Genomic DNA, 22,629 nt, shown 5'->3' with positions numbered 1-22,629 from the left:
AACTAAGCGGCTGAAACAACAGACACGGATTGTCTCCAGTTGAAGAGGCTGGAAGTCCGAGATCAAGGTCCCACCAGGACCCGGCTCCCTCTGAAGGCACTCGGGAGCCTCTGTGACAGGCCCCTCTCCTGGTTCCTTGTAGTTCCTTGGCTCGTGGCAGCCTAACTCCGATCTTCACATGATGCTCTCCCTGTGTGCATGTCTGGGTCCAAAACACTTCCCGCTTTCATAAGGACGCTGGTCGTATTGGACTAGGCCCTGCTCTCTATTACCTTATCTTTCGTGACCACAGTATCTGCAATGACTCTGTTTCCAAGGTCACACTCTGAGGTACTGGAGGTGAGGATTTTAACGTGGGAATTGAGGAGATGGGGGGGTGGGAGGGGGGCAGGTACACACTTCAACTTGTAGCTATTGTGTTCTAAACTATGCCCTTAGCCGGACAACAGCAGCCAGCTGGACCTGGGGATATGAGTCCCCAGGCCCAGCTGGTGGGAGAGGAGAGGCTGGTCTTTGGGAACGGAGTGATGGACATGGTCTGGACATGGTTTGGGAAGCAGCGAAGCACAGGACCTCGGTTTGAATCCCAACCTCTTATACAATGATAACAGTTGCCGGGGGCTGAGCACTGACTGGGCAGGCACCATACCCTGCATATAACAATGTCCCATTGTAAAGCACGCGACTTTTCCAATTTTTGGATGAGGACAGGGAGTCTGGTAGCTGCCCAGAAACACAGAGCAAGAAAGTGGCAAAGCCAAGATTCACAGCCAGGGCTGACCCCCATGGCCTTTTCCCACCACACTCCAAGCCTCTTTCCATCTCTCTGATCCTGTTTCCCTGCCTCTAAAATTGGGCCAAAACAGAGTTGTGATGATTCGGCAAGATACCTTACCACCCGGCACACAGCATGCACTGGCCAAGACTTTCTTTTCTCTTCCCCACACGGGTGCAGCCTTTCCAGTGGCCTCTTCAGACGGAAGTGACCGGGCCTCTGTGTTCAGGGCTCAGAGTCAGCCCTCAGAACTCCTATAGGAGCAGCGCCAGCCGCCAGGCGCATGCCTACCACCTGCAGAGGGGTTCTCCAGGGATGCTGTGATCCAGCGGGGCCCCAGCGCAAGGGAAAGCCCCCATTAAACGTGAAATGACCGCATCAGAGGACGGATGAACCCAGAGATGGGTGGGAGAATACGAGAAAGGAAGACAGATTGGTGAAGGGGAGGAAAGAAAGATATATGGAATGACTGGATGGATGGAAGGCTGGGTGGATAGGTGGAAAGAGAATGAGGGATGGATGGATAGATGAATGGACACACACAAATTGCGTGCGAAAATGGATGAATAGGCAAAAAGGTGAATAGAAGAATAGTGGGGTGATGAATAGGTGGCCGAGGAAGAGGGGAGGGCAGGCTGCAGGCTGCCCGGAGAGGAACGTGCAGGGGTGGAGGGGGGAACAGACGGGTAGGGAAGGGGGTGAAGAAACATTGTTTCTTGGAGTTCTAGGACCACTGTGCGGTAGGATAGGCCTGGCGCGCAGGCGCTTTGCGTCCTTTCCCCACCAGGAGCTAGGCCCATTGCACCCCCTGCCTGTTCGACCGGCCTCAGTCTCCCCGCTGTGAAAGCCTGCGGCCGCCGCCCTAAACAACACGGGCGTTCTCGCGCAGGGAGCGGGGCGGCGCGGAGAGGGAGCGCAGCGGACACGGAGAGCGGGAGACGCGGGTGGGGCGGTGCAGGGCGAGCGAGGGGCGGGCGCTGCGGGGCGGTCCTAGCCCAGCCCGGCCCCGCCCCGGGAGGCGGCCGTCCCGCAGCGCCCGGGCTCCGCGCGGAGACTGTGGACAGAGCGCCGGGAGCACGCAGCGCCGCGGGAGCCCGGCCGGGTGAGCGCAGCGGGGGCTGCGGGGGCTCCGTGGGCAGGGGGCGCGGTGAGGGGGTCCCCAGAGGACACGCCCGGAGCTGCCCGGCTGGGACTGCTCTCGGAGTGGGGGGCATCCTCTCCCGGAAGTCCCGCGAGGCAATACGGGCGGGGTGGGTCCCTGACGCCCCTTCCCCAGTTCCTTTCACCAAACCCCACTCTGGGTCCCCAGTGACCTGAATCCAGGCCCACCCATTTATTGAGATCCCATCAAAGTTCGCTAATGTTCTCTGAGCCTCACTTTCCAGCTCTGGGTGATGGGAACAGTAGCCTCTAACGCTCAGGACTGCCAGGGGAATTCAGTGCAGCCAAGGCAGGGGTCAGCCCAGTCCTCACCCACGGTGCCCCCAGATGCGGAAGAGGTCATAGTGGTTTCTCGCAGTCAGCAGCTGCTTACCACCTGGTTGGCGCCAGCACTGTTCCAGGTGCTGGGACACTGTAGTGAGCAAGGCCCTCCCGGAGCATGCTTTCCCGTGGTTTGCCAAGGGCTCTGGCATCTGGTCTTTCATGACCACCCTGTGAGGCAGATGGAGCAGCCAGGGTTATTTGGGTCCATTTTACAGCTGTGGATACCGAGGTGCAGTGAGATTTTAAGGATTTTGCCTAAGGGAACACCCAGTCTTCGTCACAGACACAAAAAACCTCCCCATAGGCTAGAAAGATGGCTCTGGTCCCAGAGACCGGTCCTCAGAACAGAGTCCTGGGTAGGGAAGGGCTCCACTGTGGGGCTGCATCCTCTCGCCTCCTTACGGGGAATTAGACTCATCCCCTGTGATGACTCAGATTTGGGGTGTCTCCCCACTGTTAAACCCGTGAGTGCCAGTGTTTGCTCAGGGTGTGACCAGGTCCCTCACCTGGAACTTTGGAGAGCAGGGCAGTGACAACGGAGACTAAAAAATACAGTCCCTATGGCTGTCAGGGTCCCTGCCCCATGACACCACCCGCAACAACCACGGGGCTCATCATCATCACTCAGTGCCCGTTCTTTTCTACAGCCAGTAGGCATCATGCAGGGCAGAGGTGCCCATCTCCATATGCACAGGGCCTGGTAAACGGCTGGCCCATCATACTGGTTGCTGCCTTGATCAATAGTGATGGTGAGGATCTGGCCCCTGGTGCGAGCCTTGTCCTCAGGTGGAGCAGAAGGTGGGGGGTAGCATGATGAAGGTGGCAGTGACTGACAGGCTGGCTCGTCTGAAGCCTGGAGGGAGGACAACAGGACCCCCAGTGCTGGACCTAGGGTTCACACACCTGACCCTGAAGGCAGCAGAGGGCTTGGACAGACGTGTAGCGCCCGCCACCTGCACAGCTGGGGCACCCGGAAGAAGCAGAGGCAGCAGGTGTCGGGGGAGGTGGTGAAGCTCTTGGAATCGTGGGTGGGTTTCCGAGCACAGAGCCCTTTGGATCCCATGTGCATTCCTCCTCCTCATCTCCTCCCTCTATTTCTCCTTCTCTCCTCCTCGTCCTCCTCTCCCTCCTTTTCCTTCTGCCTCTTTCTCCAGGAAGCCTTCCCCATCTTCCCGGTCAGAAAGCAGTCACCTCTCAGTCTGGTGGGGTTCCCCTGGGCCTGATTTGATCTGTCTTCCTCTGGTATGCCACGGGAACTGGGATTTTAAGGAACTGGTAGGGAAATCAAGAATGCTTCGTGTAAACCTCAGCCATGCAGTGTGACTGTGGGCCTCAGTTTCCCTAGATGTAAAACCCAAGGCCTAACTGCCTTGTCTCTGACTCTGAGGGAGGCAGCAGCCACCTTGAAAGTTCTCAAAATTCTGAAAGGGACAGGTTCACTGGGAAGTCAGAGCATCTCTAAGCCCCACCAAGAATTCCCCTTTTTCTGATAATCCACATGACTTGAGACAATTCTAGAATGTTCTTTCTTTTGTTTTTCTCTACAGGTGGACAGATCCTCGGTCCACATGGCTCAGTAGAGGATGAAGCCCAACCCAGCAGGCTCCTCCCCAGAAGCCTGCAAAGCTGCAGGCCGGGGCGAGAAGAGCTGCCCTGTCTGCCAGGCCTGGGGAGGAGTGTCAGGCCTGGGGTCTGAGTCCGGGCCTGGGCCCGGGCCTGGTGCAGTTTCAGGACCTGGACCAGGGCCTACTACTGTTCTGGGGCTGGGGCTGGGGCCTGGTGCTGTGTCAGGACCTGGGTTGGGGCCTGGTATGGTTCTAGAACCTGGACCAGGGTTTGGTGCTGTGTCCAGACCTGGGCCAGGGCCTGGTGTGGTTCTAGAACCTGGACCAGGGCCTGTTGCTGCTTCAGGACCTGGACCAGGGCCTGGTGCTGTGTCTGGACCTAGGCCAGGGCCTGTTGCTGCTTCAGGACCTGGACTGGTGCATGGTGCTGGGTCTGGACCTGTGCCGGGGCCTGGTGCTGTATCCAGACCTAGGCCAGGGCCTGGTGCTGCTTCAGGACCTGGGCCGGGTCTGGGGCTTGGGTCAGGAGCTGGTTCAGTACCTGGGCCGGTACCTAGGCCAGGAGCTGCACCATTACCTGGGCCAGGGGTAGAGCCTGGGCCCAGACGAGGGTCCCAGACGGGAACTGGGCCCAAACCCAGTGAGCCAGAGATGGCCCCCACATCAGCACTGCAGCAGAAGACTCAGGCCACACACATGCAGGCCCCTCGGCAGAAGGTTCTGGTGACTGGAGGAGGAGGCTACCTGGGCTTTAGCCTGGGTTCCAGTCTGGCCAAGAGTGGCAGTTCTGTCCTACTGCTTGACATCCGCAGACCGCGGTGGGAGCTGTCCCCGGGGACCGAGTTCATCCAGGTGCGGTGATGAGCATCTTGGGGGATGGGTAGGGGCCCAGGCTGGTGGTGGAGGTCTGGGGACAGCATCCGATGTAAAACCAGTGGCGTCGTATTGGAATGGGACAAGTTAAGTTTGGCCCTTCCCGGCCGGGCAGCCATAGCCACAAGGCTCCACATGTCTGAGCTTCCGAGTCCTCATCCAGGGAAAGTAGGCTTCACAAGGGTCTTATGGGGAGTCAGTGAAACAGTGCACTTGAAACAGCAAGCACAGCCCCTGCAACTTAGCCTGGTAACTGGGGCCGATGACGATGATGAAGACAATGAGGCCCTGTGCATCATGCAGCCTCTCCTCCAGGTGTTTGGCCAGGGTGGGGTCAGGGGACCAGCTCTGGGACCTGGCAAGGTGCACGGTTGGTATCTCTGCTTTGGACCCAAACATCCTGTCCCCATCTCTTCCATCTCTGTTTCAGGCGGATGTCCGCAATGAAGAAGCCCTGTATCGTGCCTTCGAAGGGGTGGACTGTGTCTTCCACGTGGCATCCTATGGAATGTCCGGGGCTGAGAAGGTGAGCCCCCTGCATGCAACACCTGGAGTTAGACAGAGCAGGGTTCAGATCCTGGTTCTGCCCACCCCACCCCTCATGCCATGTAGTCATTATCGCCCTTCATCTAATTCAGGAAGGGTTTCCATGATACCCAGCCTGCCTTTTGCATCCATGGGACCGAATGCCAGTTCTGTCGATTTCTAGCTGTGGGACCTAGGGCGAGTTAACCTCTCTGAGCCTCTGTTTCCTCGTCTGTACTGGTATTCACGTCAGAACCTCCTCCGTGTGATGGTATCTGTCAAAACATGCAGATACCCTTAGGCTCTGAAATCACACTCCAGGTATATATTCCCAGCATTGTTTATAATAACAAAACACAGGAAGTGACATAAATGCCCGTCAGTGAAGGACTATTTAAATAACTTGTGAGCTATCCACACATTGAAATTCTACGCAGCCATTCAAAAGAATGAAGTAACTCAGTGTGTGCTGATAACAGAATAATTTCCAAGGCACAAAAACAATGTTTGATATCCTCCTGCTTGAGGGAAAAAAAACAACAAAAAAAGAAGCTACGATAAATATTTATATGCTCCCATGTGTATATGTGCTGATGTTAATAAGTGTAGATGATCTCTAGAAATACATGGACGGTAATAGTAACTGTGGTTGCCTCTGTTGGGGGGGTGCGAGGGAAGGCTAGGAATCAGGTGTGGGAAGGAAATTTCCTTTTTCCTGTATATCCTTTTTACTGTATGAGGGTTTTTTCTTAATATTCTATTTTTTTAATTTAATATATTTTTTGATATGTTATTTAAGGAGAGACAGCGAGGGGAAGGGGCAGAGGGAGAGGGAGAGAGAGCATCTCAAACTGACGTGGTACTGAGTGTGGATTCCAATGCAGGGCTCGATCCCATGACCCTGAGATCATGACCTGAGCTGAAATCAAGAGTCAGTCGCCTAACCGACTGAGCCACCCAGATGCCCCTGTATGAGTTATTTGTAACTTTGTGATTGTATTACCTATTACAAACAACAGCCATGAGAATAAATATAGTTTAAAAATTGAGACGGAATGCACCTCCTAGTTGGTTGTGAGAATTAAGTGAGATGTAAAGGCTTTGCCCTGTCCCGGGGAACACAAGTGCTCTCTCTGTGTGGACAAGGTGTTTTTATTTTCACACCCCACCCCAACCTCCCTGGAGCATAGACAATGTTACCCTGTCTGTCTGACAGCTAAGGAAACCCAGAGTTCCAGAGTGAGGAAATGATCCAACACATTTTGAGTCCCTTTTCAGTGTCAAACTCTGTACCAGGTCCTCCCACGGGTGTATTCAATCCTGCAGACCACCCAAGGGGGTCTGCCTTCACTTTATAGACGAGGGAGCCGAGGGCTGGGCAGGGGTTGGAAACTCTGCTGGCTGCCCTGGGAGACAGTGGCAGAGCTGGGCCCTGGGGCCCAGGGCTCCTGCACTGCCCGCGGGCCTCCCAGATCCCTTCTTCCAAGCCGGACATCCTGCAGCCCCGCCCGGCCCCACCCTAAGCCCAGCCTTATGGCCTCCGTGGCCTTCGCCACGAGGCCTGAGCAGCACCTCGACTTTCCCACCTCCGTCTTGTCTTTTAGCTGCAAAAAGAGCAGATTGAGTCTATAAATGTTGGAGGCACCAAGCTAGTGATCAATGGTAGGCACTCAGAGCTCAGTGTGACCTGCTGTGTGTTTCTTGCTTCTGTCCCCTTTCCTGCCACAGGCCCAGCTCTGGGGACAGGGGAGGAGGACAGAGGTAGGACCCTCCTCTCCTCCCCCTGCCCACCCCAGCGGAGGGCCTGCGGGCAGCACATCCTAACCGTACTGCGGACCTGCCCGGGCCCCCGCATGGGGTGGCTCAGTGTGGCCACAACATGTCTGGGGACACGGGCAGCACGGGGTTTGCATTTCAGAGATTATGGGTTAGAAAAGTCACTGAGGCCTCAAAATACAAGACCCACATCTGGGTTCTCTGGGCATGTCTTGCCTTGTTGGCATGCTGTTTTTCTCTCTGATTCTAGAGTGTCTTTTTTTCTGTGTTCCCATTGAGTGAGACTTTCTTCTGACTTGTCCCCGTCAAGGTAGCTCAGGGGGCCACAGCCATACTGAGAAGGAGGAGTGAGCCAGCCTGGCCCCCAGGGCCCCACAGAGCAGGGACTTGACCCACACTCCTTCCCTCCTGAGCACCTCTGATTCTGGGGGAGCCCCAGGGGCCAGGATGTGTATCCAAGGCTGGGTCCCTGTGGGCACCTCCTCAGCCACCTCCTACTCACATTGGCCCTGTGTGTGTGTGCGTGTGTGCATGTGTGTGCTGTGTGTGCGTGTGTGTGCATGTGTGTGCACGTGCGTGCGTGTGCGCGCGCGCGCGCGCGCGTGTGTGTGTGTGCGTGTGTGTGTGTTGCTCTGTGCCCCCGTCACTGCAGTTTGTGTCCGTCGGCGGGTCCCAAGGCTCATCTACACCAGCACCGTCAATGTCGTGTTCGGCGGGAAGCCCGTAGAGCAGGGTGATGAGGACTCTGTGCCATATTTCCCACTGGAGAAGGTACCTGGCTTCCAGGAGGGGTGGGCGGGGCTGCTGGGCCCGGGACCCACAGCCCACAGGGTAGGGATGGGTAGAAACCTGGGTCAACTTCACAACTCAGGGTGAGTCCCATGAAGAAGGGGTCCCCAAAACTGAGTAGCATGAGCCTTCTCCTATTTTAGTTGGTCATGCCAGCAGGGGGTTTGAAATCACGCAGATCTGGCCTTGAGCCCACCCGGCCACGTTCTACCTGCGGGACCCTGCACAAGTCACTTTACTCGGAGTCTCTGTTTCTTCCTCCGGGCATGACCACTCCACCCCCCATGGGGGCGTGGCAAGCAGGAAATGAGATGATGTGTGTGAAAAAAACACGAACACTAAAGAACTAGGTGGAAATAGTCCATCCAGCCCACCTGCAGCATCTGCATCCCAGAGCAGGCCCTGGGGGCAGGCAAGAGCCTCCCTGAGGGGAGGGACCCTGGTTCTTGTTGCTGCTCTGAACTCTGCTCACATGGCTCCCACCCCAGGGGAAAAGAAAGTCACTGGGGCTCAGGGCTTGGCCATTTCCCAGGGGGAGTCCCCAGAATCCGACCCCTGTGTGGTCTAAAGCAGAGGGGCAGCCGCGGTGCCGGGTGGGCTGGGCAGGCCTCGTCAGCAGGGTCGCCGACCCCTGCCTGGTGGCTCTCTTCTCCCTGTCCTCTGGCAGCACATGGACCACTACTCACGAACCAAAGCCATCGCTGACCAGTTGACCCTCATGGCCAACGGAACACCTCTCCCAGGTGAGTATCACGGGGCCCTGCTGCCACCCCCATGGGGGAGTCCGGCTTTTAGTTTCTGTGTCTCTGAGGCTCACCTTCCTGCGAAAGGACAGCTCCCCAGGGCCTTCATCACTCATCATTCCACAAGTTCTGAGCACCTGCTGTGTGCCCGAACCCCACTGGGTATACAGTCCCAAGAAAGTCAGGTCCAGTCTCTGCCCTCCTGTTGCTAACAGTCTTGAGCAGGAGAAGAGACCAGATAGAAGTGGGTCTTTTTTCTGCCACGTAGGAGTGGATCTGGTTTAAGTATGCTCTTTAGATTAACAGAGTACCAAATTATGAATGTGGGATGGGGCATAGCGCTGTGGAAGGGCCATGCAAGCGAGGGCTCCAGTGCTCAACCTTCAATAATTTACCAGATAGCATGGCCTTGGCTGCCCCACCGCATTGCCTCCTGTGGTTATAAAGAAGTAATAATAGGATGTGGATAGGTGGGCCGCTCGGTGGCTCAGTTGGGTAAGTGGCTGACTCTTGATTTTGGCTCAGGTCATGATCTCAGGGTCCTGGGACTGAGCCCTGTGTTGGGCTCCATGCTTAGTGGGGGGTCTGTGTCAGGATTCTCTCTCTTCCTCTGCCCCTTCCCCCCCCCACTTGCACACACACACACACTCTCTCTCTCTCTCTCTCTCAAATAAATAAATCTTGGGGAAAAAAAAGAATATGGACAGGTGTCAGGATGACACAGTAGCTGCTCCCACACACTGGCTCAGACTGAAGTGAGTTCAAATCCAGGCTCCACCACCTTACCTTTGTCATGTGATCTTGGGCATTATACTTTTTTCCATGCCCCAAGTTCCTCATCTGTAACAAAATGCAGATGATAGTGGAATCTACCTCGAAGAGCTTGTATGAGAATTAAATAACAACAGGCATTGTTTAAAAAGGGAAAAAAAAAGGAATACGGACAGTTTGCATTTACCAAGTGCTTACTGTATGCCTGGCCCTATTTTAATGCTAATTTTATATGCAAAGTTCTCAGTAACTCTTTACAGCATCCGTGTGAACCAAGAACCTTAGGGATCCCTGGCTTTCCAAAATCAGGAGCCAGATTGATCCAGATAAATTCCTTGCTGTCCAAATTATCACTATTTGCTTTCCAAAATTCAGAAACGAAAAAGAATCAGAAAACTCGGTTTCTCTTACTATCTAAAGTATCTGAACTCAGGAGCCAGGCCGATTTGGAGAGTGAGGGATGCTGGCAATTATAATCCGTGGATTTACAGGGGAGGAGGCTGAGGCTGAGGGGTGAACTGACTTCGCTAAGGTCACATAGCTATTAGGTGGCAGAGGTGGGGTTTGAACCCCGCACCCTCACACCAGGGGCGTCTAACACCAGAGCCAAGAGCTGAATCATCATCCTTCACTGTAGCCACAAGGCCACTGAGCATGGGTTCTTTTCCCTCAGTTCCTCCCCACCCTACCCTGGCACCCTGGACCTGTCAGGCCTTGACCCCTGATCCCAGTGGGAACACACATTCAGCTGTGTTTTCCTAGGGGTTTGACCCTATGTGGTTGAATTCTCTTCTTTGCCTGGGGCCTTCCCTGGCTGGACCAACAGTCTGCAAACCAGACACTTAATCCTTTGGCCAAGAATTATTTATATGAGCATCCCCAGTTTTCCGTGGTCGGGAGTCATGGATACCCTGGGCTCCGCCCCTCTGTGATGTAGCTGCCCAGCGCCCTGCCAGCCAATGTCAGCTGCAACCAGACCTCCCCCCGACGAAGCCCAGGCGACCCAGAGTTTAAAATTAGCTGCAGGCTGTTTACAGAAAAGCTCACCTGATACCTGCCTTCCAGGAGTCCAGCCGTGGTCACCCTGGGTGATTTGCAGTCCCTGCTAACACAAGCTGGTCCCTGAGACTCTGCCTCTGACCCAGCATGGAGGGCCCCAGTCTCTGAAGCAGAGCCCAGGACTGCAGATCTCAGCTCAGTGCAAACGGGACAAGTGACCACAAACTTGGTGGCTTAAAACTGAAATGTCTTCTCTCATGGTTCTCACAGTTCACAGCCAGGTGTCTGAGATCAAGTTGGGCTGCACTCCCTCCGAAGGCTCTAGGGGAGAATCTCCTTGTCTCACCAGCTTAGGGTAGCCCCATTCATTCCTTATGGTCCACATGTCTCTTCTCTGAGTCCCTTATAAGGACTCATGTCGGATTTGGGGCTCACCAGATAATCCAAGATGATCTCATTTTGAGATCCTTAATTACATCTGCAAAGATGCTCTTCCAAATAGGGTCATATCCCCAGGTTCCGGAATGTGGACATATCTTTTCGGGGGCCACCGCACAACCCACTATACTGGCCTCATGGTGAAGTGAGGATGTTGGTGGGGAAGCAGTCAGGGTGTTTGCTATGACCCAAGACACCGGCCCTGGCTAATTTGCCGGGAAAAGGACCTTATTGTGGAAGGATGTGGGATCGTTTCTGGAAAATATATTTCCAGGAAAATGACCACCATGGCTTGGAAATATAGGGTTGGGGCAGCTCCAGACACGGGGTCGTAGGAGCTGGTGACCAGTCTCTTCAGGGTAAACCCACTTGTAGGATTTTAGATCCTGGTGTCGGTGATGCTGAGAGTCACGTTCCTGGGTGAGAATATGTCATTGGCCCAGCTTGGGTGCCATGGCCATCACCTCGGGGGGGAGTGGTGCATCTGGTGCATCCAGACCGACAGCCCCCTAGGACCTTGTGCAGAGGGGGAGGGACCCCCAAAGGAAGATGGGGTAACCTGGGCTTCCCAACCAGGGGCGCGGCCCCTCAGGGAACCCGAGCTTCAAGAGAGTGGAATGTCTTCCATCTCAGATAAGGGATTGGGATTGAGAGATAAGTAATTTTTAAAATTTTTTAAAAATCTTAAACAAATGGATTGTGAGATAAACTGAAAATTTTGTAGGCTTTCTTAAGACTGGAAAGAAATATGTTTGTGGCAGCCTTTCAGGCTGCACCTCCAGACTTCCCCGGGGGAGACTTGTTCTCAGCTTCCATCGATGCGGGGGACCCTTGGCAGAGAAGTGGGGAAGCCGTGGACCAAGCGTCATGTTGGTCTGTAGGACTCTGCTGGCACAGAGCAGTGAGAGTGAGGGGAATAGCCCCCAGGCTCTTGTGCTGATGGCTCCAGTCTTTTCCTTTCTCTGCGGATTGTCCGGAAAGTACAGCCGCTACCACTACTTACAGAGCACCCATTTTCCAGATGAGGAGACCAAGGCTGAGAGAGCGGAAATACAGGGTCTGTTTGTGGCATTAGAACCTCAGCTTTGTCGGGGCGCCTGGGTGGCACAGCGGTTAAGCGTCTGCCTTCGGCTCAGGGCGTGATCCTGGCGTTGTGGGATCGAGCCCCACATCAGGCTCCTCCGCTATGAGCCTGCTTCTTCCTCTCCCACTCTCCCTGCTTGTGTTCCCTCTCTCACTGGCTGTCTCTATCTCTGTCAAATAAGTAAATAAATCTTTAAAAAAAAAAAAAAAGAACCTCAGCTTTGTCCTCCATCTCAGCTCCACTAGGCTGAGCTGTGTGCCCGTAGGCAAATCCATCCCTTCTCTGAGCCTGGGTTCTTTTATCCAGAAGGCAGAGATAATAACAGTTCCCACCTTGCAGGACAAAAGCGTGGCTTACCAGAGCACCAGGCACATAGTAGGACCTCCCTGAGAGCCATCACAGTCCTTATTTAGCTGAGGATCAGAAAAAGCAAAGGGCGACAGCTGTTGGCATGAGGTAGTGAGGGTCTCTGTGTGCGTCTGTAAAATGGGCGCAGTTGACTCTCAGGAGAGTCAAAGGAGATTATGTCTCCTGAGTGCTGGGTAAACTCATGGGCCGCATACATATCTGCATCCAGGTCTTACCTCTATTACTGGCCTGTGAGCTTCATGAGTGCGGGGACCATTTCTTGGTTATCCTTGGATTCCCAGAGCCCAGGGCTGGGGGTAGAGGATGGGCAACCTCTGAATGTTGTTTGTTAAATGACTAATGGATCTACTGAGAATAATTAATTGAATAAGGCAACCCTAAGGGGCTGTCTTCCCTGCTAACTTGTCCAAGTAAGGGCCAGGAGGTGTGGACAGCATTTCTGTGTGTCTCCTTGCTGGTCCACCCCTCCCCGGGCCCCTGACCATCCCTCCCTGTGTCCTAGGAGGAGGCACTCTGCGCACGTGCGTGCTCCGGCCCCCAGGGATCTATGGCCCTGAAGAGCAGAGGCACCTGCCCCGAGTAGCGGTATGTCAGCCCAGCCCTGGGCCTGAGGGTCAGGACGAGCCTGGCTGCTATGTGCATGGATCGGGGCCTTCCAGTCCACAGTTACTGTGTGGGTCTTGGGGTAACATCCTGAGCCTGGGACTCTTAGTTCTGGGAGATGTCTCTACCCCTATCACATCCACCAGGAACAAAGGTCTCAGTGTGTGCCTGCCAGGGTTAGGCACAGGTCGGGGAGTCTCAGAGCTATGACCCCAAAGAGGCAGAGGGATCCTGTTGTCCCCACTCAGATATGGGCTCCCTGGGGACCAGAGGCTCATCTCATGCTGCCAGCACAAGGGTCTTCGTATAGAAAGCCTCTCTCCAGAGAGTCAGGTGGCCGCGATATAGCTATGAGGGACTATAGGCCCTGTCCTCAGATTGCTCACAGCCTGGTCAGGGAGACAGATGCCCCGGTAACAGAGCCAGTGTGGCCAGGGCTACGTGGAGAGAAGAAGGAGAAAATGGGAGCACAGCAGAGCGAGCCTGGCAGGGCAGGTCCAGGATGATGCCTGTGCTGTTTGGAAAGAGAAGAAAGAATGAACCAAGAAAATGGGGTGGGAGAGGGAAGGTTGTCCAAACAGAGCAGGCAGCTTGGGTATAAACCTGGGAAACAGAAAGGTCACTGCTCCGGGCTTTGCGACAGATCAGTGAGCAAAACAGACAATTCCTGCCCTGTGGGGCTTATAGTCTCACAGGAGATGGATAACAAACATGGTAAATGATAGGAGTGTTTGAAAGTTTGAGGTGCGATGGAAAAAATACAGATTAGGGTGTGGGAGCTGGGCGCCCGGGCAGCCAGGGAGCCTCATCGAACAGGTGGCAGAGCCTTCCAGGCAGAGGGGGAAGCTAGTCCAAAGCCCTGAGAAGGGAGCCTGCCACCCCCGTGGGGTGGGGGAGCCCGTGTGGCTGGAGCTGAGTGGGCAAGGGTGTTAGTAGCAAAGTCCGAGTAGCTGGGCCAGATCAGAAGGGCCTCCTCGGCCGTTGTTGAGACTTCGTTTGGAGAGTGGGCGTCCAGAAGGTTCTGAGCAGAAAGACACAGGATCTAAGATTCAGAAGGATCCCTCTGGCTGTGTGGAGAACAGCTGCAGGGGCCGAGGGTGGAAGTAGGGACCGGTTCGGAGGCTATTTTGGTCTCCAGGTAGAGAAGAGGGGCAGCAGGCTGGGCGGTGAGAAGCAGCTGGATTCTGGACAGAATGTAATAGTTGAGCCAACTGGATTTGCAGATGGGTTGGACGTGGAATGGAGAGAAGGGAAGGCCAACGGAAGGCCCCAGGCTTTCAGCCTGAGCCATGGAGTGCTGTCTAGTGAGATGGGGGAGCTCCTTGAACAGGAGCTGGAAGGTCAGGTGCTCGCTCCAGGACACAGACAAGTGACCACCACATGGAAACGTCGGGACATGGGTCTGGGGCAGAGGGGTCTGGCCTGGGGCTAGAAATTTGGGAGCCGCGGTCATAGACATGGTATTCAAAGCCACTCCAGGTTTGGGTCTGTGTTTATCACCCACTCCAGAGCCACATCAAGAAGAGGCTATTCATGTTCCGATTTGGGGACTGCAGGACGCGGATGAACTGGGTGCACGTGCGCAATCTGGTGCAGGCGCACGTGCTGGCAGCCGAGGCCCTCACCGCGGCCAAGGGCTACGTGGCTGTGAGTCTCCTGCTGTGCTGGCCCCACCTTCCCTCCCAGCCAGCGGCAGGCAGGGTACCCCAGCCCTAGGGGACTCCTAGCTCACACACCTTTCTCCCCAACTCAAGATGGTCGGTGGGACTGTAGGCTCAGGGAAGCTCGGGGTGAGGGGTTCTTTATAGAGAGCTCCTTGCAGTGACCCTGTGATGTAGGTGGTGTTGGTCCTGAAGTCATGGTCACTGAATGCTAAGCATTTTATATACGCCATCCCATGTAATCTTCACGATGGCCCAAGAAGGAGATCCCATTATTTTCTCCCCATTTCTCAGCTGAAGGAACTGAGGTACAGAGAGGTTGAGTGACTCTATGAAGGTCACACAGCTAGTCAGGGTAGCAGCCCCAGAATTCAAAGGGAATTGCCCAGGTCTGTCCCCAGGGCTGGCAAATGGCCATGACTCCCCAGTGGCTGCTCAGGAGAATTGGGGAGATCGACAGGACAGCTGCTGAGCCATCTGAAAAGGTGGCGTCAGGCTGGGGGGCAGATGCCTGACTGTTCCCCTCCCTGTGTGTCCCCTCAGAGTGGCCAGGCGTACTACATCAATGATGGGGAGAGTGTCAACCTCTTTGAGTGGATCGCCCCACTGGTAGGTGCCCGGACGTCTGCCCGCCCCCACCCCGAGTGAGAATTCAGGGATTCTGCACATCTTCTCTCCTTGTCATCCTTTCCTCTGTCCAAAAAATCAGAAGCTTTCATATTAAAAACCGGCTCTGGTCGTAGTGTCCACTGGGCAACACTGGAACTGGCTGCCCTTTTGGGGGACCATGTAGTTCCCTGGTTTGCCATAATCCCTGGCAGCCTGATTCCTGATTTATGTCAACTTGCCCTGTGCATGTTTGCTTGTGATGCCCCCATACCGTGCAACAAAGCTCCGTAAGGGGTAAGTAGAAGGTAGACTGAAGCACAGAGGAAGGTGTTGGCCCTGGGGCTTCCTATGCTGCAGCCCCTGAGAGAACCCTGGCCTCCTCGTCCAGTACCCTGCAGATCCCTTCTTGGGGCCAGGCCTTCCTGGAAGGGGTCGACCAGCAGCCCCGTGCTGGGGGATCCCTCCTCGTGGCATTCAGGCACATCAATGCCAACAGTTTTGAGATATAATTCATATAGTGTATGGTTCACCTATTTAAAGCACATAATTCTATGATTTTTAGTATATTCGGAGTTGTGCAACGATCACCATAATCAATTTTAGAACATTTCATCATCCTCCAAAAAACAAAGCCCCCCAAAATTATGCCTTTACCCCAACCCCACCCCTAGCCCCACGCAACCTCTAGTCTGCTCTCTGTTTCCATAGACTTGCCTCTGTAGACACGTCCTATAAATGGAATCATCCATACGTGAATGTTTGTGTTAGGGCTCTTTCATTCGGCATCAAAGGTCATCCGTGTGTAGCCAATATTCGTTCCGTTCTATTGCCAAAAACATATTCCCTTCTAGGGACATACCGCGTCTTGTTTATCCCTTCATCAGTTGATAGAAATGGGGCTGTTTCTACTTTGGGGCTACTGTGAACACGCTGCTGTGAACATTAGTGTATACGTATTTTGTGTACGTACGTTTTCATTTCCCTTGGGTGTGTACCCAGGAGTGGTATTGCTGGGTCCAGTGGTGGCTCTCTGCTCAACCCTTTGAGGAGCTACCAGACTGTTTTCCTTTTGTTTAATCTTCCAAAGTGACTGCCCTGTGTAAGTGCCTTTGGCTATAGGCCGATGTTAATAGTCCCTAAATGATGGGAATGATCCCAGGTTAAAAACCGACCCATGCATTCAAGCCCTACTTGAGGTCAAAATTTTCCACTTCAAGACTGGCATGGGGTTGGGGATGGCTGTGGGGTTTTTCCCCCTTGGGCAGGCAGGCAGGGGGCCATGTGGTCCCTCCGCTCACCCCAGGGTAAAGGGAACATGTAGCCTTTCCCCACCAGCCCCCGGAAGACCTGTTCTCATCTCAGGCCATGCTTCCTTGCAGTTTGAGAAGCTAGGGTACAGCCAGCCCTGGATCCAGGTGCCTACTTCCTGGGTTTACCTAACAGGTAAGGAAAGGACTGTGCGTGTGTGTAGTTAGAGCCCTCTTTGTGCCCGGTGCAAATGCATCGCCTCATTTCAGACCCAGGGCCAGGACTAGGTGGAGGTCAGTGAGGCACTGAGGGCACAGAATCTCAGGAGACCGTCCCTCTCAGCAGCAGGTGCCCCGAGCCCGATCTGCCCTTGCCCGGCAGCCTCCTCACCCTCATCCTGGCCCAGCATAAACCCTGTCCTACCTCCAAGGTGGGTGTGATTGGGCCGCAGCAAGAGAGTAGGACGTGCAGAATTCACACCTGGGCTTGGCTGACTCTGGCCCCGGGGCCTGTGGTGGGAGGCATCATGTCAACGAGGTGAAGAGGGAACTCTAGGACCGCTTTGTCCCCCAAAGCCACCCTGAAGTCAAGGCTGCTTTCGGGGTATGTGGAGCTTCCTCCTCACCCTTCAGGTCAGTCTCACTCTTACCGCCCTCCCCATCGACACCTCTGCTGGCCTCCTTCCAGCTGGAATGCAGAGCAAGCACCAGACCCGGAGTGGTCAGCCCGAGGGGACAGTGACCCTCAAGTCACAAACAGCTGCATTCCTGGAAGACCTTAGCTAGATCTGTTGTATTTTAAATGCACTGGGATGCTTGCCATTTAAAGCAGGGATCTGCCAACTTTTGTCCATCAGGCCATGCATGCAGGGTGACTTCTCTGCCCAGCGTTGTCATAGTGATTGACACTCTGTGACCCCCAGGTGACAAAAGATCAGCCACGGGTTCTATTACTTTTACAGGATTGTATATACATTTCTAGTTCCTAGCAAGCTATCACCCCCTAGTTCGTAGCTCTGGCTGCACCTCCGAATCACCTGGGAACTCATAAAATATCAAAAAGCCTCAGCTGCCCCCCAGACCAGCTACATGAGTGGCAGCAAGGGGAAGGGGGTGGGAGAACTATGAGCATTTTAAAAAGTGGTCCCGTGTGTCACCCAGATTGAGAACCACTGCTCCAACCTCTCTCTCTCTCCTCCTCAAGAGACCATACTGGAATAGAAGTGAGTGAAAGGAAGAGGCATGATTTGAGCTGTGCATCTGCTCTGATTTATTTTCAAATGTCAGTCTTTTAATATTAATGACAACTTACTTGTGACACATTTCACAGCCAAACAAAGCACCCCGGCGTGTGCTGAGAGCTGCTGATTTAAAGGAATCCAAGGACAGGAGAATTTGGCAAAGAGAAGAGACCACCCCCACCCCCAGCAAAGCAAATAATGCCCCCAATTGATTTGTCCCCTAGGGCCTCCCCGGAGCTCGCACAGAGGGAGGCACCCTGGTTATTGGTCCCTCTCTCCCCACACAGCTGCCGTGATGGAGTATTTGCACCTGGCCCTGAGGCCCATCTATAGCGTCCCTCTGCTGCTCACCCGGAGCGAGGTAAGGGGGCTGCTGCTGGGGGAGCCTCTGCTCCCCACCCCACTGGCCCCACCCCTCACTCCCTTGACACCATAACTAGATGCTTATCTGACAGCCCCAATCCAGCACTAGCTTCTGTGGAATCATCCCGACCTCTGGGCTTTTGCTTAGGCTGTGCTCTCTTGGTCTGAAATGTGATTAGCTCGGAGCCTGTCCCTCACCCCTGTCACTTCATTCTTAGGCAGCTTATCTTCACTGCCAGCCTGGAGGCTCCCAAAGTCAGGTTCCGTAACATTCACATTTTTGAATGCACCCACCAATGCCACCGACTTTCAAGACACATGAGCTTGGAGCCTGGTGGTTCTAGGTTCACCATGCTTACTGAATAATAAGTATATATTAAGTGCCTACTGTGTCCAGAATACTATCCTTAAATGATGATGATGCAGTTTTCCGTTTGCACATACAGTTTTTAAAAGAGGATTTTAAAAAAGATTTTATTTATTTATTTGTCAGAGAGAGAGAATACAAGCAGGGCGAGCAGCAGGCAGAGGGAGAAGCAGGCTCCCCACTGAGCAAGGAGCCCAATGCAGAACTCGATCCCAGGATCATGGGATCATGACCTGAGCAGAAGGCAGGCGCTTAAATGACTGAGCCACCCAAGCATCCCCAAAAGAGGATTTTTAAAGAGATTTTATTTATTTTCAGAGAGCACGTGCAAGGGGGGGAGGGGCAGATGGAGAGGAAGAGAGACTCGCAAGCAGACTCCGAGATGAGTGTGGAGCCCTACTCAGGGCTCGACCTCATTACCCTGGAATCATGACCCCTGAGATCATGACCTGAGCCAAAAATCAAGAGTCGAATGCTTAACCAACTGAGCCACCCAGGCACCCCTAAAAGGGAGGATGTTTTAATGCAGATTGGAAATAGTAGTGTTTGGCGTTACTTGCAAAATCCTCCTAGTTCACACTCTTATCTGATTCTCTGTGAGGTACTGCTAAGTTAGGAAGGGCAAGAGATTATGATTGTGTTTTATGATAAACTGAGCACTAGAGAAATTAGTGACTTGTCCAAGGTCACACCGTTCTGTCATCGGTTCATACTCAAGCTCAGTGCTGTCTGACTTGGATAGAGCGTAGGTCACAGAAAGGACTTCCCTGTGGTTTCTCTTTTGGACCATCCAGACGGGGGGGGGGGGGGGGGGGGGCTTGCGGGGAATGACAACAGTGGCCACCTATTGAGTGATGGATATGTCAGGCATTGTGATTTATCATTTAATTCTCACTACTAAATTGTAGATTGTTATCTCCATGTCCAGAGGAAATGAGACACCCAGGGCTGAAATAACGTGCCCATGAGTATTCACTTAAGTAGCAGAGCTGATATTCAAACTCAGACCAGACCGAAATGATTTCCAGCTTAACCATCAATTTGTGAAATAACTCAGGAATCACAATCACCTAAAGTAGCTGCCTAAGTGCTGCTGAATTGTGGTTGGGTGGGACTTATCTTCCCTCCTCTGGTTTCACTTGCAGGTTTCAGTGTTCAGGGAAGGGGTAAAGGATCCCAATTTAGCTAAGGAGGTTTCTGGGCACTGTGGCTCTGGCGCCCTCTGCTGGTCAATCTGTGACATACCAACCAGCCCTCCAGTTTCAGTCTGATTGATTGGACATTTTTTGAGCACCCACTGTGTGCCAGGTATTGTGCTGAGCAGTGGAGGCAAGACATAGCCCTTACCTCAAGGAGCTCACAGTCCAAAAGGGAAGACAGCTCCGCAACCGGGCAATTCAGCACACTGTGATAGGGCTATACTAGAGGAAACTATGAGGAACTTCAGAGCACACAGAAGGGGCACCTAAGCCAGTTCAGAGGAAGTTAAGGAGACTTCCCAAAGGAAGGTGATACATAAGCGTGAGAGCACTGTGTCCAGGACCCTGCTGATCTGATTCCCAGCTGTATCCCCCAAGGTCCTGAGCTTATTACCTGGGGCAAAAAGGGACATGATTGCCCTCTCCCCCCACAAACATCCAAGACCAGCAGCTTGGCCAGAGGGGATCTTCCCTGAGCAGGGCATCGCAGGAGCAGACTCCGGCATACGGGTTTTTTTTTTTTNTTTTATTTTATTATATTATGTTAATCACCATACAGTACATCCCCTGATTCTGATGTAAAGTTTGATGCTTCATTAGTTGCGTATAACACCCAGTGCACCATGCAATACGTGCCCTCCTTACTACCCACCACCAGTCCATCCCCTTCCCCCACCCCCTCCCCTCTGAAGTCCCCAGTTTGTTTCCCATAACAGCTGTGCGACAGAAGGGAAACCTCTGCCCTCCTTACCTTTTCGGTAAAATAGGTGGATTATGCTTCCCACCCGCATACCCCGCCCCTCGACTGCCCCGCCTCTCCCCGCAGGTGCGCAGCGTGGCCGTGACGCACACCTTCCAGATCGCCAAGGCCCGCGCCCAGCTTGGCTATACGCCAGACAAGTTCCGCTTCGCCGACGTCGTGGAACAATACGTGAGGTCCACGAGCCAGCGGCCCTGCGGCTGTACGGCGCGGACGCTCCTACGGCTGCTGCTTGGGCTGCTGCTTGGGCTGCTGCTGCTGCTCGGGCTGCTTGCCCTGGCCTTGCACCTGCAAGGCCTGCAACCGCCCATCGTCTGATGTTCGTTACGGGCCAGTCTGCTCCTGCCTCTGCTCCATCTTCCGGGCTTGGACCCTTGCCCCGCCCATACCCCCGCCCCCTGCTTGGTCCCGCCCCCTGTGTCTTGACTCCGCCCCGGCCTGATCTCCGGGTTTGGGCACGCTTCTGCTCCGCCTCTTGAGCCATGGCCCCGCCCAGGCCCCGCCTTCTGGGACTTGGCCCGGCCACGTTACTGAGCAGGTGGCCCCACAGCCTCATCCGTCTTCCGGGCCTTCATCCCCCTCTCTGCCCCGAATTCTCCCCTGCTCTGGTTCCGCCCTCTTTCTGGCCCTACTTGTATGATTGCGCCCCCCCCTTCGTTTCTCCTTCCGACTGGCCCTGCCCCTCCCTCTCGATCTGGTCCCTCCCCTCTCCTCATTGTAATCAGCAATAGCCCCGCCCCCTCCCTCTCTGACCACACCCCCGCAGCCACGCCTCCTAGGTGAGTTCTTGGGGCCTGGCCAGAGTCGTCTCTAGCGGCCGAGTGCAGGCCTGGCTGGTATTTGCAGTTTTCCCGGTCTGCTGCTGCGTGTCTAGGGACACTGGACCCTCCTCGCCGCTCAGGCTCCTCTGCACTTGTCCTAAGATCGTCTTGAGATCTTGGAATAGACTCATTCTAGGAGAATTGCTTTTGATCTGCTGCTACCTTAATGTTTTGGGTTCACTCAGTCATGCATATCTCCCTGTGTGTTGATAGTCAAGGTTGAGGGACACCTTAGGACACCTGTGCCTAACCTTTTCGGGTTTCCCCCGTTTACTAGCCTGGGGCTGACTTAGCTTAGTAAGCACAGGCTTCCCTACCTGCAAGGATCTAAACCAAAACAAAACTTTTTAAGGTGGTCGAAAGGTATAAACTTCCAGTTATAAAATAAATAAGTCATGGTGATGTAATGGCGACTATGGTTAATATTATATATGTGAAAGTTGCTAGAAGAGTAGATTTTACAAATTCTTCTTACAAGAAAAAAATTGTAACTGTATGTCTTGATGGATATTAACTAGACGTGATCATTCACAATATATACATAAATCGTTATGTTGTACATCTGAAACTAATGTATGTGTAAACTGTATCTCAAAAAAATAACTTTTAAAAGAACTGGACCTTTTGAAAAAGTACCAATTATAATGGAAAGAGTTAGAACTTATTTTGGTCCTATTTTATACTTTCGTATTTCTTCTCTTTGTTAATAAGTGGGCAGTGGTGATCACCGTAATCTTTACTGTTTAAACCCACAAAATTTCTTAACCAAGCCTTGCTCTTCACAGAAACACCCCTCCCCATTGTCTTGGTATTAATTATGAGCACCAAGATATCAGTGGGTAAATATATCCATGTGTATGTCATAATGTGCGGAACTGGCCGATCCAACGATGGATCCTGGCAGAGAAGAAAACCATCAGAAGCCTAACACCTGTGGTGGAGGGGAGGGAATGTGTTAGAGCCAGTGTATCCCTCTCTGCTGAACAATTAAGAAAGTTTGGGAAGCAGCTAAGAAGCCTATGCTCCTCTTTGCTCAGTTGAACCGCACGTGTGCATATAATTTTTTAAAGCTCAGTAATAATTCTTTATGTGTGTTTAATGCTTGACAGTTTGAAAGGGCTTTCATCTATCTTCTTTTACTTAATTCTTAGGGCCACCCTTACAGTAGGGTTTATTATTCCCATTGCACAGATGAGGAACTTGGGGGTATACCTAACTTCGAAGTGGACAAGGTGGGGGTTCCTCTTCTGCAGCTGGAGTAATATGGAGGAGCTGCCCAATGCTCACTAAACCTACCCACGGTGGCGTCTGCTCGTCTGCACGCCAGCCATGTCAGGGCTTCCTTTGAGCTCTGGCGTCTACCTCGGGCCATTTGGGGCCGGCAGCTCTTGGGGCTCCCTTCCCTCCCAGTAACGCACATGCCTCTACCCTCACCACCTTCTTCTCTGACTTTCCATCAGTCCTGAGAAATCTGTTCTCAGGGCGGGGAACACAGGCGTTCACTGTTCACATAATCTTCTACATGTTTTGCCTTCTGCCAAAACACAGCTTTCGAAAAACAAAAGG

General features: G+C 53.5%; 1 protein-coding gene across 1 annotated transcript; it reads left to right on the top strand.

Moving 5' to 3' along the window:
* The first annotated feature begins 1,405 nt into the window (after window positions 1-1,405).
* SDR42E2 (short chain dehydrogenase/reductase family 42E, member 2) lies at window positions 1,406-20,609 on the top strand. The gene is made up of 12 exons (XM_034670271.1): window positions 1,406-1,877; window positions 3,808-4,677; window positions 5,129-5,224; window positions 6,828-6,885; window positions 7,652-7,770; window positions 8,456-8,531; window positions 12,695-12,777; window positions 14,305-14,442; window positions 15,000-15,065; window positions 16,445-16,508; window positions 17,841-17,914; window positions 20,309-20,609. The coding sequence occupies exons 2-12, from the start codon at window positions 3,844-3,846 to the stop codon at window positions 20,558-20,560; spliced, it is 1,860 nt and encodes a 619-aa protein (XP_034526162.1). The 5' UTR covers window positions 1,406-1,877; window positions 3,808-3,843; the 3' UTR covers window positions 20,561-20,609.
* Window positions 20,610-22,629: the final 2,020 nt, after the last annotated feature.

The sequence above is a fragment of the Ailuropoda melanoleuca genome, chromosome 10, assembly GCF_002007445.2.
Source record: "Ailuropoda melanoleuca isolate Jingjing chromosome 10, ASM200744v2, whole genome shotgun sequence".
Taxonomy (NCBI): Eukaryota; Metazoa; Chordata; class Mammalia; order Carnivora; family Ursidae; genus Ailuropoda; species Ailuropoda melanoleuca.
This window is presented reverse-complemented; position numbering and strand designations above follow the sequence as displayed.

Coding starts and splice junctions, on each gene's coding strand:
- SDR42E2 (XM_034670271.1), top strand. CDS start 3,844: ATGAAGCCCAACCCAGCAGGCTCCTCCCCAGAAGCCTGCAAAGCTGCA. Junction 6,886..7,651: donor CACCAAGCTAGTGATCAATG/GTAGGCACTCAG, acceptor CCGTCACTGCAG/TTTGTGTCCGTCGGCGGGTC. Junction 8,532..12,694: donor CAACGGAACACCTCTCCCAG/GTGAGTATCACG, acceptor CCTGTGTCCTAG/GAGGAGGCACTCTGCGCACG.